General features: G+C 41.0%; 1 protein-coding gene across 8 annotated transcripts in view; it reads left to right on the forward strand.

The window, feature by feature from the left end:
- Positions 1–14,513, forward strand: part of LOC122563144 (TBC1 domain family member 30-like) — a 93,279-nt gene that overhangs the window by 10,466 nt on the left and 68,300 nt on the right. For 5 of the 8 annotated variants that reach the window (XM_043716603.1, XM_043716604.1, XM_043716611.1 and 2 more), the window contains one exon: positions 262–1,592. The exons of 1 other annotated variant lie outside the window; for it this stretch is intronic. In XM_043716603.1, coding sequence (XP_043572538.1) covers positions 1,427–1,592 — 166 coding nt within the window. In that variant the 5' untranslated portion in view covers positions 262–1,426. Of the gene's footprint in view, positions 1–261; positions 1,593–14,513 lie in introns of those variants that run through there. 2 more of the 8 variants (XM_043716605.1, XM_043716609.1) reach the window with 2 other exon arrangements.

The raw sequence follows: 14,513 nt of genomic DNA on the forward strand, positions 1-14,513 counted from the left end.
CAGAAGGGTCACTAACCAGAGGACACAGTTGTATGTGTTTCTTTCTGTGCAGTGAACTATTGTGAGAATGCACTGCCTTGAAAGATAGTAGGAGCCTTAACAGATAAAAGGAAAACGCTTGCAACGAAAAAGGGTTCCGGAGTACAGAAAGCCAGCACAGCACAATGAGCTGATTGGTCTTTTTTTTGTGCACTGTGATAATCCACAGACTGATGCATGTTTGATTGTATTTACCTAAACTATAAATCTTCTGTTATCTAGAGCAAAATCCGATATGACGACCCTGAAATCTCCACCGACCGAACGCAATCCCCACAAAAATACCAAGAGCTCTGCAAATCCTCCTCCACTTTGGTGACTGCCGAGTTCTGCAATTGGTCGTTTTATCTCCAGTATTTACGAAGCACTTGTCATTTTCTATGAAAAGCAGGAATGAAATGAGCGCGGAAGCAACTCCTTGAGGTCGGTGCAAAAAGGTCTCCCCCAGGCGTTGCCTGAATTAATCTATCCACTTGATACAGGCAGAGATGATCTCTGTGTGGTCTTGGTACAGTCCACGCCCTACTGTGTAACGGCGCCTCGCACCTGGGGGAACATACCAGAGGGTCGTATCCACGTCTTAATCTGGGATATATTTCCCAGGTTGGCGATGTGGGGAAAGTTGGGGAGCTGCTGCAGATGAACCAAACCGCGACTTGATTTTGAAAAATGATTCATACCATATCTATTCGTTTCACTTCCAACATGCGGCTCGCCTACATTTAAAACGTTTTCAGTCAGTTTTGCACATAGTTAAATTAGCATTGATGTGCTCCAGTGTGAAATGTTATTTCGAAAAGAAACGAAAACATGCACCGCCCACGACAGTCGAAAGTGCACCTCCAGTCAATTCGGACTTTATTTGAGTTTTACACATTCTGACAATATGTCCGAGCTTCGGTACAAAGGAGTTTGTTACAATTCCAGTGATCAAGCGGCAGGCTTACCAATTGCAACAGTATCTATAAGGTGACATCTTCGGTCGACAATAGGAAACCGCTTTCCAATGCATGGAGGCGGGAGAATAATAATAAATGTTTATTGTGTGTGAATCCGACCACTCACAACCCAATGTATCTGTAACACCTCCCCAAAAGGGGGTGATGTCATGTAGCCAAAGTTGGTAATAAGGAGGAGCGATAGGCTTTTTTGTACATTGCTGCCTGACTGTGTTGTCTGAGGTACATTGCTCCTTCAGTGTGTTGTCTAGAGCAGACTATTGTAGAATTGCTTGGTTCTAGCTGTGCAGTTTAGGAGGGAGGGAAATATCAGTGACTGCAAAAAAACTAACGTCTGAAACTTGCATTGGCTTGTCTGGAGCTTATTTTACACTGTTTTGAAAGTGTAGATTTTCCCCTCTCTTGTGTTTTCTGCGAATTAGTTCTGCATGAACCACGATCAAATCCCTGTAGTAAATCTGAATGCAGCCAGACATGCTGGAAGGTGCCTTAGAAAAAGGAACCGCAGCCTCGGCAGTGTCCTCAGCAATGTTCTGCAGAAAAGGAAGTGCATTTCACGGTCTGCACCTCGATTGCTCTGCACCTTAGAATCAGGTACAGTGATGGTTTAATTTACTGGCGTGAAGTATGATGTTTTATTGTTACTTCTTAATGACCACGTCCTTTTCACGTATTTATGGATAATTTTCATAAACCACCTTTCTCGTGCACATTACATATACTGAATGCTAATAATTACTTAATTTATATGTGATCATCTTCATTTTTGGGACGCAATTTTGATTAGATTTTTGAGTATGTAGGTATTGTAGTCGTATTAGCCGGGTAATTCTTTCAAAGTATCTTTTTTTTTTGGAATTAATTATTTTACTTTATCACCTCCTCCTGCCTTTATTAAGGGCATTTTTCTATCGCGCTGCCTCTTGCAAAAAGTGAGACACTTGATTCCAACAGGCTTTTCACCCATCTTCAGGACAGACGAGAAACATTGCTGAAGGTGGAAGAATCACAATTTTTTTGTTTAGTTATTTCTGGCTTATTGTTAAGTGGCAGCTAAATTGCCCAAGATATTTATTAAGATAGCAGACAAATCAAACGTAATTTTCAATTGTCTGACTCAGTCTTAGCTCTGTACTGGCGAGCAAGTGAAAAATAAGGGAGACTGAAATTGAAGTTGGGAACTAGTTTTTATCTTGAGCTCCTATAAATTGAACATCAGGAGCTTAGCTGGTATTTCATATGTAGTAGCAGCATTAGCCTGTCCAGGATATCACAGGCATGCGTTTCAAGGGTCTTGCTTGTTGCTGATGAAGCACAGTGGCTACAACTGCCTGGGATCAATTGAGGCAGTGGACTGTGGCAGCAAAATTATCACATACACCCTTGCAGCTTTTGAGGTGACAGTTGTAAAACCTGTAGCTTCCTAACTCCAGATTTCTGCTTGTGGAACAATCGAGAATGAGTGGTCATTATTTTCGGGTAAGGGATAACAGATTTAAAACAGAAATGAGGAGAAATTACTTTTCATGAATCTGAGTCCCAAATCTGAAATAGCTGGAGAAACTCAGCAGGTGTGGCAGCATCTGTGGAGAGAAAATAGAGTTAGTGTTTCGTGTCCATTGACCCTTCTTCTGGTCCATGGATTTCACTGCCCCTGAGTGTGGAGAATGCTGGGACCCTGAAGAAATTAAAGTAAGCAATTGACAGTTTTTGATTAGTAATAGGTTGAAAGGTTATGGAGTGTGGGTAGGAAAATGCAGTTGAGGCTGAAATGAGGTCAGCCATGATAATATTAAATGGCTGAGCAGGCTCAAGGTGCTGAATTGCATACATCTGCTCTTAGTTCTTATCCCACACTCTGTCATATGATGGAGACTTCTAGTGAATATATGCACTAAAATGATCTTAACTGAGCAGGATGGGAGTGTTAACAAATCATTTTCTTCTCTGTATTAAGTGTGAGATTTCTAGGACAATCCTTTGAGATCCTCATACTTGGACATCTCAAGTTACTACACTGTCCCCAAAAGCAAAACTAATGATCTCAGTGGAATGTTTAAATAATGGTGTTTATAGTATTGTATATAGTTACATTGTGTAGTTGTTGGTTGCTGCATCACTGTTAAAAGTAACTTTCAATTTTCAATATGCATTACACGTTCGGAAAGTAAATGAATAGTTCCTGTACCTGATTAACAGTTTTCAGCCTGACACCAAATACTTCTTGCTTATGAGATCCTTATAATTAGAATGAAAAGTTGGCTCTATCTAGAGGTAGTTGTTGTGCCTTGGTTAACATGAAAATTTCCTGCTTGAAGTGCTAGAATGAGAATCCTCTTTCTGATTGTCCTTTCTGACTACTGGCTGATCTACCTGTTCACTTTTGCTCAGTACTGGTATAGGTGGTCATGAAGTTCATCACTTCTTTTAGAACCAAAACCTTTCAAACACACTGTTCCATTTCTCACACCTGAGATTCTGCATGCTTCATTGTTGAGTTAGTACCCACAGGGGCTGAATGGCCTGTTTTGTGCTGTAACCATTCCTTGATATTACACTGATTAGAGGCCAGGTTGACTTCCAATCTCTTCTCCCATAATGACCATTAACCAGAGAAGATTGGTGCTGTTGCTGTCATCCCAGTCGCAGTGCATATTATAAATAAATAAATGTGATTTATTTTGCTAATGATGCATCCTTAATTAATTTGGAACATCCAGTGGAGCATGTTCCAGTTTCCTAGCTACAATTTGTGCTGTTCATATAACAGATATGGAGCAATTGAGTCTGAATGTGAGAAAAGCATGGATAATGACTTCAGCTCCTGAGGGACCGAAGGAAGGAAATGGTGGTCAGTGTTGCAGAGCTGCAAGTAAATAGTCTTGGAAATAGATATGCAGCTAAACTCAGGATCCATCACAATGTTCAAGATTTCAAAATTAATTAAAACTGAATTATGCTTGGTTAATTGCTTTCAGTATTTGATATACAACTGGATTTACAAACCTTTTGTTCAGCAGTGTTAGGATGGTGCAAAGTTAAGCAGCAAGATAGAAAGGTACCTGATGTAAAGTAAGCTAAGAATTTTGTTGACTAATACAAATTGATACATGTTTTCATATTTGCAATTAAGTGCTCATCAGTATGTATCATTTGGAGTCAGTGCAACATGGGCAATTGGTATGGATCGTAGTTACAGAAACTCATACAGATCTTAGAGGGCACATTTTTTAAAGTGAATCAATTTTGTATTGTGAAATATTTACGACTTGCATCTATTTTCATAGTATATTTGGTATAGAATACTTCCCCAGGCTGTGCACAGAACCAATAGTATACAAGGTAAAAACAGAAAAACAGATTTGTTGATAAGTCATCGACCTCAAACTTTCCCTGTTGCTCTCCACAGATACTGCCTGAGCTGTTGATTATTTCCAACATATTGTTCTTCTTTCAGGTTTCCAGCATCTGCAGTACTTAACTTTGAGAGCACACATAAGAGTTAGGCTGAGGATCTTGAAGTCCAAAATTCCAGTTTAGGGAAAATGTATCTTCAGTCATGCAGGAAATTCCAATCGATGTTTGGTGCACCAGAACTGGGTAATTGAGAGTTTTGACAGCAATGAGTACAAGACAGTAATGGACCATAATGTGCTTTTAAAGTTACTGCTAATTAGGCTAATGATTATTTTTTGGTGTTTAAGTGCAAATGTTATTGCAGCTGCAGGTGATGGCTAACCTATGGTTAAATGTGGAAATCCAAAGCTAGCTGCCTGCGTTACACCAGTTCACCATTAGCTTTATAACACTGGCATCATGCCAACTTCCTGACTATTGGACATGCATCCATTGATGAGACATTGCTGCATTTATGTTGTCGATAGCCTTGTCCATTTTGGTCTATATACCCTTTCAACAACGTTAATAACTGCCAATTAACTAGCAGTGAAAATAAACTATTATAATTATAGTGTGACATCTCTTTCAGATTTTAGTTGTTAAGTCCTTGAAAGTGTAAAATTTACAATTAATATCTTTTCTTTACCTTTCTCTTTCCTGCTCTTTCTCTTATTCCAGTGTTTCTTTTGTTTCCTTTATTTTCCTTAATGTTACTGATTTGACATGAAATTATCCTCATAAACTTACAGTTCCTTCTTTGTACATGTGCTGCTATTTTAACAATCTTAAAGTCTGACTGGTTAAGAAGCTTGCCTTTTTCATTCAGGTCTCTCTCTTTTAGGGTTGTTATCAGTTCATTTTTAGGAACTTGCATCACAAAGTATTATCCCGATTGAATAGTCAAGTCTCACCAGTGGAGGATGGTGTTCCTTTGTCCTGTTATAGCAGGTTATGGCTCAATCGCACAGCCAATCTAACCTCAGAGGAACTTATGGTTCTGTGCTCATTTTTGAGTCCCTATTTCAATCATATTGACACCTAACACAGCTTCAGAGGACACTATCAGTGGTCTGATGGTGCATTTGCTGTCCAATTAAGGGAAGTGGAAGCTGTCAGGAAGTAGGGAAATTGAAAGGGTGAGCAACTGAGGTTATGTATGTCAGAGTCCCTGGAATGGCACTGAGCAGCAAAGCTGCAGGAGATCTGGCATCTAGAAATGGATGGTCCCATAATTGTTTGATGCCTTGCTCTTGATCATACAGGGAAAGAGAGCAGACACCACACGAGAAGGGGGTCATATTGATAATGGGGTACACAATTCACTAGCTGACATCCAATGAGGAGAAGACCCCTGGTATTATTAGGATAGCTACTTATTAGGACATCAGTGCTAGTGATAGGGATGTCCATCCAGGAGAAAAGACTGAACCATCTCCAGGTTCTGGGCTAGAGATTCCTCCTCTTTTACTTGTGCAAAGTCCACCTTTCTCTAGAGAACCATGTCATGAAGAGTGGAGTGCCATAAAAGAAACCCTTGAGGAAGTACACCAGGAGTGTACCCCATTGGCCATTGGGTACCAGTGCAGGCTCTCTGTTGCTGCCTCCACTCTTTCCTGGTGAAGGGTTGTTCTTCCCTCTATCACTGCACCCCATCCCCCCAGCCAGCCCCACGCATACTTGTAAGATCCATTAGGCAGTTTCCTCTGCCTCTCCTTTCTAATCTCATTCTGAGAGCTCAATTACATTGTTTGCATTCCCCAGTGATGCACCACCACTTCAGGCTTCCACTACTGACATATGGCAACTCCATCAGAGTCAGGCAGCACGGTGGCTCAGTGGTTAGCACTGCTGCCTCACAGCACTAGGGGCGCAGGTTCAATTCCAGCATCGGGCAACAATCATTGTGGAGTTTGCACATTCTTCCTGTGTCTGCGTGGGTTTCTTCTGAGTATTCCGGTTTCATCCCACAGTCCAAAAATGTGCAGGTTAGGTGGACTGGCCATGCTAAATTTCCCTTAGCATCTAGGATGTTAGGTTAGGTGGATTGATCATGGGAGGTGCAGGGTTACAGAGATGGTGGGGTGAATCTTGGTGGGATGCTTATCAGAGTCAGTATGGACTTGTTGGGCCAAATGGCCTGTTTGCACACTTTAGGGATTCTTATAATAAAAAGGAAACATCCATCAGGAAAGCAGGAAGCTGGAAAACTGAATCCTCTGCCAGGGAGGCTGGGCCCTGCCAGGAAGCTGGCACACTGCTTGGTTATCAGATCCTGCTTCTGCTCCCACCTTCACAGTGTTATGAAAATTCAGCCCTTTGTGTTTGAAAGTGCTCCACATGAGCAGTAATTATAGCTTCAAGTAATATTGTTCCTGAACCTCCCTTCCTGTTGAGATTCACAGACAATTTCAAACCAGATATCTGATTTTGCTATAGTCCTGGCATGTTTTCTACTCCGATTGCACTGGTACACTCAAAACCTTCAACTGGGGAATCTTCTCGTACCTTGAATGCGGTGAAGATTATGGTCACCCCACCTGAACAGTTGATCTTAATCAGCCTCTAATGCCCAATTTTTCACATGTTCAGTAATATCTGCCCAGGAAATGGAAAAATAACAATGGGCTGAATTTTACGACAAATTGGCTGTGGGTCTTTTTTTTAAGGTTTCCAGGAGGGTTTCTCTCTCTGACCCTTAGCGAGTTTCTGCACACTGTCTTCCCAAACTCACCTCATTCCCTATGTACCAAGACTCTTTGTAGCCCAGCATGTCATATTTCCCACTTGCCCCAGGCTGGGACTTTGGGATTCTAGGTGTTGGCACCATTTTAAAGTCCATCCATTCACCTGATCAAGTGCTGGCAGTCAGCAGTTGCTCTGGGTGGGTCCTTTCCATTGACACAGACATATCAGAGGGAAATTGGCAGCCCACTCTGCAGATAGAGTCCTGGAGGTCCTGGTGGATGAGGGAGTGTTTGCAATCATTGCCCATGGAGTGTGTCCTGACATGTAGGAGACTGGTGCCCAAGAGGGAGAGCTAAAGGAGAGCTTATTCTAACTTTCACCTTGGAATTCTTGTCCAGTTTCTATCTGGTGGTGGGAGAATAGGAAACTGCATATTAATGAGGTGAGCTGATGTAATAATGAAAATGTTAATGCGTGCTAATACATGCAAATAGTCATCTCTCTGCTCATTAATGAGAACGTCATCTCACTGTGGGAAAATGGAATATTTTTCTCTTGACATCAGGAATCTCTTTCTCATGTGATTGCTCCAACATTTTTAGCAATGCCCATCTCATTCAGTGGCTGGGAACATTCTTCCTAATGTTTCTGAACATTTTATTTGTTAAAATGTTTTCCGGTTACTAAGGCAGGATTATACATTTGGGCACGAATTTCTCCCCAGTAACAAAACTTAAATCCTTTAACACTAATTATGCTGAACTCCATTTTCCCTAAGAGGCAATCAGAACAAATCATCAGGTATTCTAGCTGAAGACAATGCTGGCAAACAATATGGAGTTCTCAGACTGTTGTGAAATTTGTTTTAATGTATCTGTTCAATTATGTTTGTTCCACTCTTTTGAGTTTGCATCTTCTTGGGCTATAAAATATTTAAAACGTAAGAGGTTGGTATATAGTTGATGTTAGGTTTGGAGCTGCTTTCACCTTGATTGCTCTGTGTGTCTACATCACGCTGTGTAGTAAATATCATCATAAAGTCTAGTGCCTCAACAATCAGTGAAGACCAGAAGCAAAATAGTTTCAGTGTCTGAAAAAAGCATGGCTAATGGAAAATGTTAGAAATTTAGTTTGACTATTCAAAACCATTTAATTCAAAAGAGGAAGATAAGTTGTCTCCAATTTTTTTTACACAGATGTAAATATGAAGTATTTTCTGAAACAGTATTGGTTTTGCAGCTAACTATGCATTAATCATTTTCACAAGAGCATAATCAATACTTTAGATGGAAGGTTTAAAGCTTTTATGTAACCATAAATAGGTATTTAACTAATATGTATAGGCTGTTGACCACTGAATGAGCCATCAGTAAAGTGATGGAAAGCACTATCAACAGTTACTTATTTATTAATAAACTGGTCACCAGGTTCCACCATGGCAACTAGACTTCAGATTTCATTACACCCTTGATCCAAAAGTGAAAAAGAACTACATTCCAAAGGCAAGAGTGACTGCCTTTATCATCAAGATTCGATTCATTGCAGAATCAAGGAGTTCTTGTGAAATGGTAGTCCATCGGAGCAACACCTTGTAAAAAGGAATATGCCTTTCGATTTTGAAACCCAAGAGATTTATCAGGAGTTCAGGATAGTGTGCTAGGTTCAATCATCTTCATCTGCTTCATCAGTGACCATCCCTCCTTCATTAGCTCAAAAGTGAGGATGTTCGCTGATGATTGCCCTGAGTTTAGCTGCATGTGCAACACCTCAGGTACTGGAATCAGTGACCCCATGGCAAGATTTGGGCAACTTTCAGGCTTAGGCTGATAACTGGCAAATAACATTCCTGTCACACAAGTGTCAAACAATGAGCACTTTTAGCCAGAGTATTGAAACATCTCTCTTTAACATTTGACAGCATTATCACTGCTAAATCTCTCACAGTCGACATTCTGGAAATCACTTTTGATGAAGCACTAATCAGTTACTTAAATTGTGGCCACATGAGCCAGTCCAAGGTTGAGTATTCTCTACTAAGGTGCCCATCTTCTAAATCTCTACCCCTTTCCACCATCTAAAAAGAGTGTGTTAGAATACTCTCCATTTGCTTGGATGATTGCAGGAGCAAAGATATTCATGAAACTTTGTACCATTTAGCTCAAAGAAACCTTAACGATCAGAATCCCTAACTACCACCTTAAACATTCATCCCCCTACCATTAGCACACAGTAATTAAAGTGTGCACCATCAACAAAGTACACTGCAGTGTCTTGCAAAGGCAGCATCAATAGCACCGCAAAAACCCACAACCTTTATGCCTGGTGCACTAACTGCAAGTTCTTCCCCATGTGCCACACAATCCTGATTTGGAAATAAGTTGCTGTTACTCTGTTGTAGCTGGGTAAAAATCCTGGAACTTCTCACCTCAGCGTACTACAGAAGCCCGTTCACCAAACAGACTGCAGAGGCTCGAGAGTGTGGCTGGCAACCACCTTCCAAATCTGGAATGGCAATGTGAAGATTGATGGTATGAATCCAAATTAAAAGGGAAAAGTGTAGCTGCAATATTAGAAATCAGTTCCAACATACTCAAAAAGTGGTTCAAAAACTGAAAAATCGAGACCCATCTTTCATCCTGACTAGCTTCTGGGTCCAGGCCTTTGTTTGATTTCTTCCTGAGGACTTGTTTAAACAGTAAAAATACGTCTGCATTGAAAACCTAATCAGATAGGCCCCTGATTTCAGTTTCGGCTTGTGCTGACTTAACCGATCAGTAAGGAGGATGGAAGAGAGACTACATTTAGCCCTGACATCCCGGAGGTGAGGAGTGGGAAACTAAGCCAGAACCCTGCAGCTCATCGCCAACTCACTTGGAGGGCATTAGTTGTGGGCAAGTTTGGCTTTGCCTATTATACCTTTTGAAATGTGATCAGCTGATACCAACCCGAGACTGATAGATGAAGGATGCTCACTTAAGTGAGATGCTTGTAGACGATCAGTACCTGTGGAAGAATCGTACTCAACATGACAACATATTCAGAAAAACAAACAAAATTTGCAGCGTTCTTGTTGGTGTTGGAGGATCAATGTCTTTAATTCATTAAAATGTATACGCCATTCTTCCAAAAGTTTAATTCATACATTGACAACCTTAATGAAGAATAACTTTGCCCATTGTTCACGCATAAAATATTTGCTTTTACACTGATTTCAAATCATGTGGCAGATTTCCCAAATTGTAAAATTGTTGACTTGCTCACAAGGGCCTGTTTGTAACATGGAAAGGCTTTTTCAAATCCTGCAATGTAACATCACAAGGGGATGCTTCCAGTAAGAATCATGCTAAAACAGCCTATTGGTGTGAGGATTTCCTAATGGACAGCAGCAATGTTTGCAACAGATGCTCGAAACCTTCTAATAGACTTCTGCAAAAAGTTGGAACAACTCATCTATTTTAACATCTGAGTACGGCAGACATTTCCACAGAGAAGAAATTGAACAATCGTTTCATAAAACATTAGGGTTCTGGCTTAATTTCCCACTCCTCATAAAGTATATTTGCTGTATATAATGGATTTTTTTTTTACTGCTTTAACAATGCTTACAGACAGTGAGGTATTTTGTATTTTAAGATGTGAAAACCGCTAACAGCAGGGTGACATCGGTATTAAATGCAAGTCATCTAATTTTCAGCAGCAGGTCTTTGTGTAGAGGCCCTGGGTAGTTTTTCAACTTGGCCATAAACAACTGTTGCTGATCACACATCCCTTGTAGAATCCAAAAGAAAACTGCAAGAACTGCTGATGCTGGAAATCAGAAACAAAAAGAGAAATTTCTGGAAAAGCTCAGGAGGTCTGGCAGCATCTTTGGACAGAAAACAGAGTTAATGTTTCAGGTCCAGTGACCCTTCTTCAAAACCCACATCATTTTCATGTTCATGGCTTTGAAATATTGATGTTTATATAACAACTAATTCACTACATAAAGTTTTACACTTGAATGACAAGTTGAATCATAAAAGGTCCAAAGTGGGTTCTGACAGGACAGAATGTATCCTCCTGTTTGACAATCTAGAATTAGGGGTTAAGCTTTTAAAATAATGGGTCACCCAGTTCAGACAGGTGAGGAGATGTTTGTTCTTACAGTCCTTAGCCAGCTTGGTCAAATGTGGTTAGCTCTGAAATGGTCGAGCAATTGTGTCTGATAGTTACCATGAATAACAAAAAGAATTAACGTAGATGGGCCACGAACATTGGCTAAGGCAACAGCAACCATGCACACCGCGAACCTGCGAAGCCCCCCCCAGGGGCTTCTGCTAAAGTCGGGAGATGATCGTGCTTGTTGGAGATCAGTGATTTCAGTTGTGGGACATCACTGCAGTGCCCTTGGTCCAACTATTTTCAGGGCATCTCCAGTTAAGACGATAAGCAGATATTTCTTCTCACAGATGGTCATGACTTTTCAGGACTGACTTTCTCAAATGGCAATAGAAGTAGTCTTTGGATTTTTTTTCAGGTAGAGATGAATCGATAGACCGTTGATAAGTAAGAAGCTGAAAGTTTGCCAGGGTTAGGCAGAAATGCTGAGTGATGATCTTCTTGGATTCTACCACAGGTCTGAGGGGCTAAATGATCCACTTCTGCTTCTAGGTCATACGTTCATAATCATGTGAATGATACTTATTTAGTGGTGCATATCCTCTCTAATGCTGTTGCGTAACAATGATAATAAAGCACGATTTATTAAGTTGCAATGCTTGCTTAATTTATTTATCCAAATGTACTTAAATTATAACCTTTGAAGAAATTAAGTAATTGTAATATGGATTTTGTCGCAGTTTCAAGCATTTTTTTAACCCTACAGTCCACTGGTATTTAAAAATCAAGGGCAACCTTACAATTCTGCATTTCCTGAACTGTCTTTGAATGTGAAGTTAAGTATCTGCCGCTTATTTGTGTTTAAAATATAAAGATAACCCACCTTGCCTTAGCCAAAAGTATTGCAACTGAAACGCCTACCATTATACTTCTGGTCTCCATATCACCAAAAGGATATGGAGGCACTGGAGAAGTTACAAAAAGATTTACATGGCCACACTAGAACTTGAGAGATTTGAGCTTTCGGGAAAGGTTGAGTAAGCAGAAGTCCTTTATGTCGGAGAAGAGAAATTTGAAGGGAATGTATTCTAAGTTATGAAGGAATGTCATAGGGTAAATGTTCAAAGATATTTCCACTTGTAGGGGAGTCAGAATAATGGTTGATCAGTGTAAAATGGGCACTAATGAGGATTTACAGAGAAACGTCTTTACCTTGAGAGTGGCTGGAATGTGGAACCGACTACCACATGGAACAATTGAGGCAAATCCCAAAGGTGGATATGGGGGAAGGTAGATAAACAGGTAAGGAAAGAAGAAGTAGGAGATTAGCAATTAGGGAGAGAGTAGGGCCCCTTAAAGATCAACGAGGATGTTATTGTGTTGAACTTCAAGAGATATTAAATGAATGTTTCACTTCAGTTTTTACTCGAGAAAGAGATGAAGGCTAGGGAACTCAGAGAAATAAATAATAATGTTTTGAAAACCTTTCACATTACAGAAGAGGACGTACCGGACGCCTTAGAAAACATGAAGGTGGATAAATCTCTGGGACCTGATCAGTCGTATCACAGGATGTCATGTGAAGTTGGGGAGGAAATTGTGTGGCCCCTGATAGAAATACTTGTATCATCTGTAACCACGGGTGAGATGTGGGAGGAGTGGAGGATGGCAAAAGTTGTGCCTGCATTTAAAGCCGAAAAGCATGGTGCTAGAAAAAGCACAGAGGTCAGGCAGCATCCGAAGAGCAGGAGAATTGACGTTTCAGGCATAAGCACTTCATCAGGAATGTGGAGTGGAAAGGGAGCTGAAAGATAACTAGTGGGGGTGGGTGTGGGACTGGGGGGGAAGGAAGGTGGGATGGCGATAGATGGATGTAGGTGGGAGGTGATTGTGATAGATCGGTGGGGAAGCTGGAGAAGATAGGTGGGAAGGAAGATTGGCAGGTAAGTCCCGTCAAGAAGACAGTGCCGAGTTGGAGGGTTGGATCTGGGTTGAGGTGGGGGCTGGGGAGATTTAAAAACTGGTGGTCAATGTTAATGCCATGTAGTTGTAGGGTCACAAGGCAGAAGGTGAGGTGTTCTTCATCCAGTTAGTGGGTGGCTTCGATTTGGCCCTGGAGGAGGCCCAGGATTTTCATGTCCTTGGGGGAGTGTGAGGGGGAGTTGAAGAGCTTGACCACAGGTGGTGGGGTTGGTTGGTGTGTGCAGACCAGAGATGTTCCCTGAACCGCTCCACACGTTGCCACTTGGTCTCCCTGATGTAGAGGAAACCACAACGGATGTGGTAAATCAGAAAGGCTGTAAGAAGAAGTCTAGGAATTCTTGACCTGTGAACCTGACTTTGGTGGTGGGTAAGTTGTTGGGGGTAACTCTGAAAGACAGGATTTACATGCATTTGGAAAGACAAGGAATGATTAGGCATTTTCAGCATGGTTTTGTATGAGGGAAATCATGTCTCACAAACTTGATTGAGATTTTTGACAAAGTTACCAAAGGCAGATTAATGAAGGCAGAGTGGTAGATGTTTCTTGGATTTTAGTAAAGCCTTTTACAAGGTTCCATGTGGTAGACTAATTAGTAAAGCTAGATCATGTGGGATTCAGAGAGAGCACGCCAATTGGATACAAAATTGGCTTTACAATAGGCAACAAAGGATAGTGGTGGAGGGTTTGATTTTCGGACTGGGAGCCTATGACCAGCAGTGTTCTACAGGGGTCGGTACTGGGTCCACTTTTGTTTGTCATTTATATAAATGGATTGGATGAAATATAGGAGGCCTGGTTAGAAAGATTGCGGGTGAAGCCAAAATTGGTGGTATAGTGGATAGTGAAGAAGGTTAACTAAGACTACAAAAGGATGTTGATCAATTGGGTCAATGGGCTTAGGAGTGGCAGATGGAGTTTAATTTGGATAAATGTGAGGTATTGCATTTTAGTAAAATAAGCAAGGGCATGACTTATACAGTTAATGATAGAACCCTGGGTAGTGTTGTAGAACAGAAAGGCTGAAGGGTTCAGGTTCATAATTCTTTGAAATTTGCATCATAGGTGGACAGGGTGGTTAAGAAGGCTTGAGCATGCTTGCTCAGATTTTTGGAGTATAGGAGTTGGGACGTTATGTTGAGGTTGTACAGAATGTTGGATGAGGTCTCTTTTGGAGTATTGTGTGCAGTTCTAATCGCCCCATTATTAAACTAAAGAGGGTTCAGAAGAGATTTGCAGGATGTTCGTGGGAGTGGAGGGTTTGAGTTCTAAAAATAGGCTAGGATTCTTTCAAATCATGTGTAGGGTATTGAGGAGTGACCTCATAGAGGTTTCTAAAATCTTGAGGGGCA

This window comes from Chiloscyllium plagiosum, chromosome 26 (genome assembly GCF_004010195.1).
Source record: "Chiloscyllium plagiosum isolate BGI_BamShark_2017 chromosome 26, ASM401019v2, whole genome shotgun sequence".
NCBI lineage: Eukaryota > Metazoa > Chordata > Chondrichthyes > Orectolobiformes > Hemiscylliidae > Chiloscyllium > Chiloscyllium plagiosum.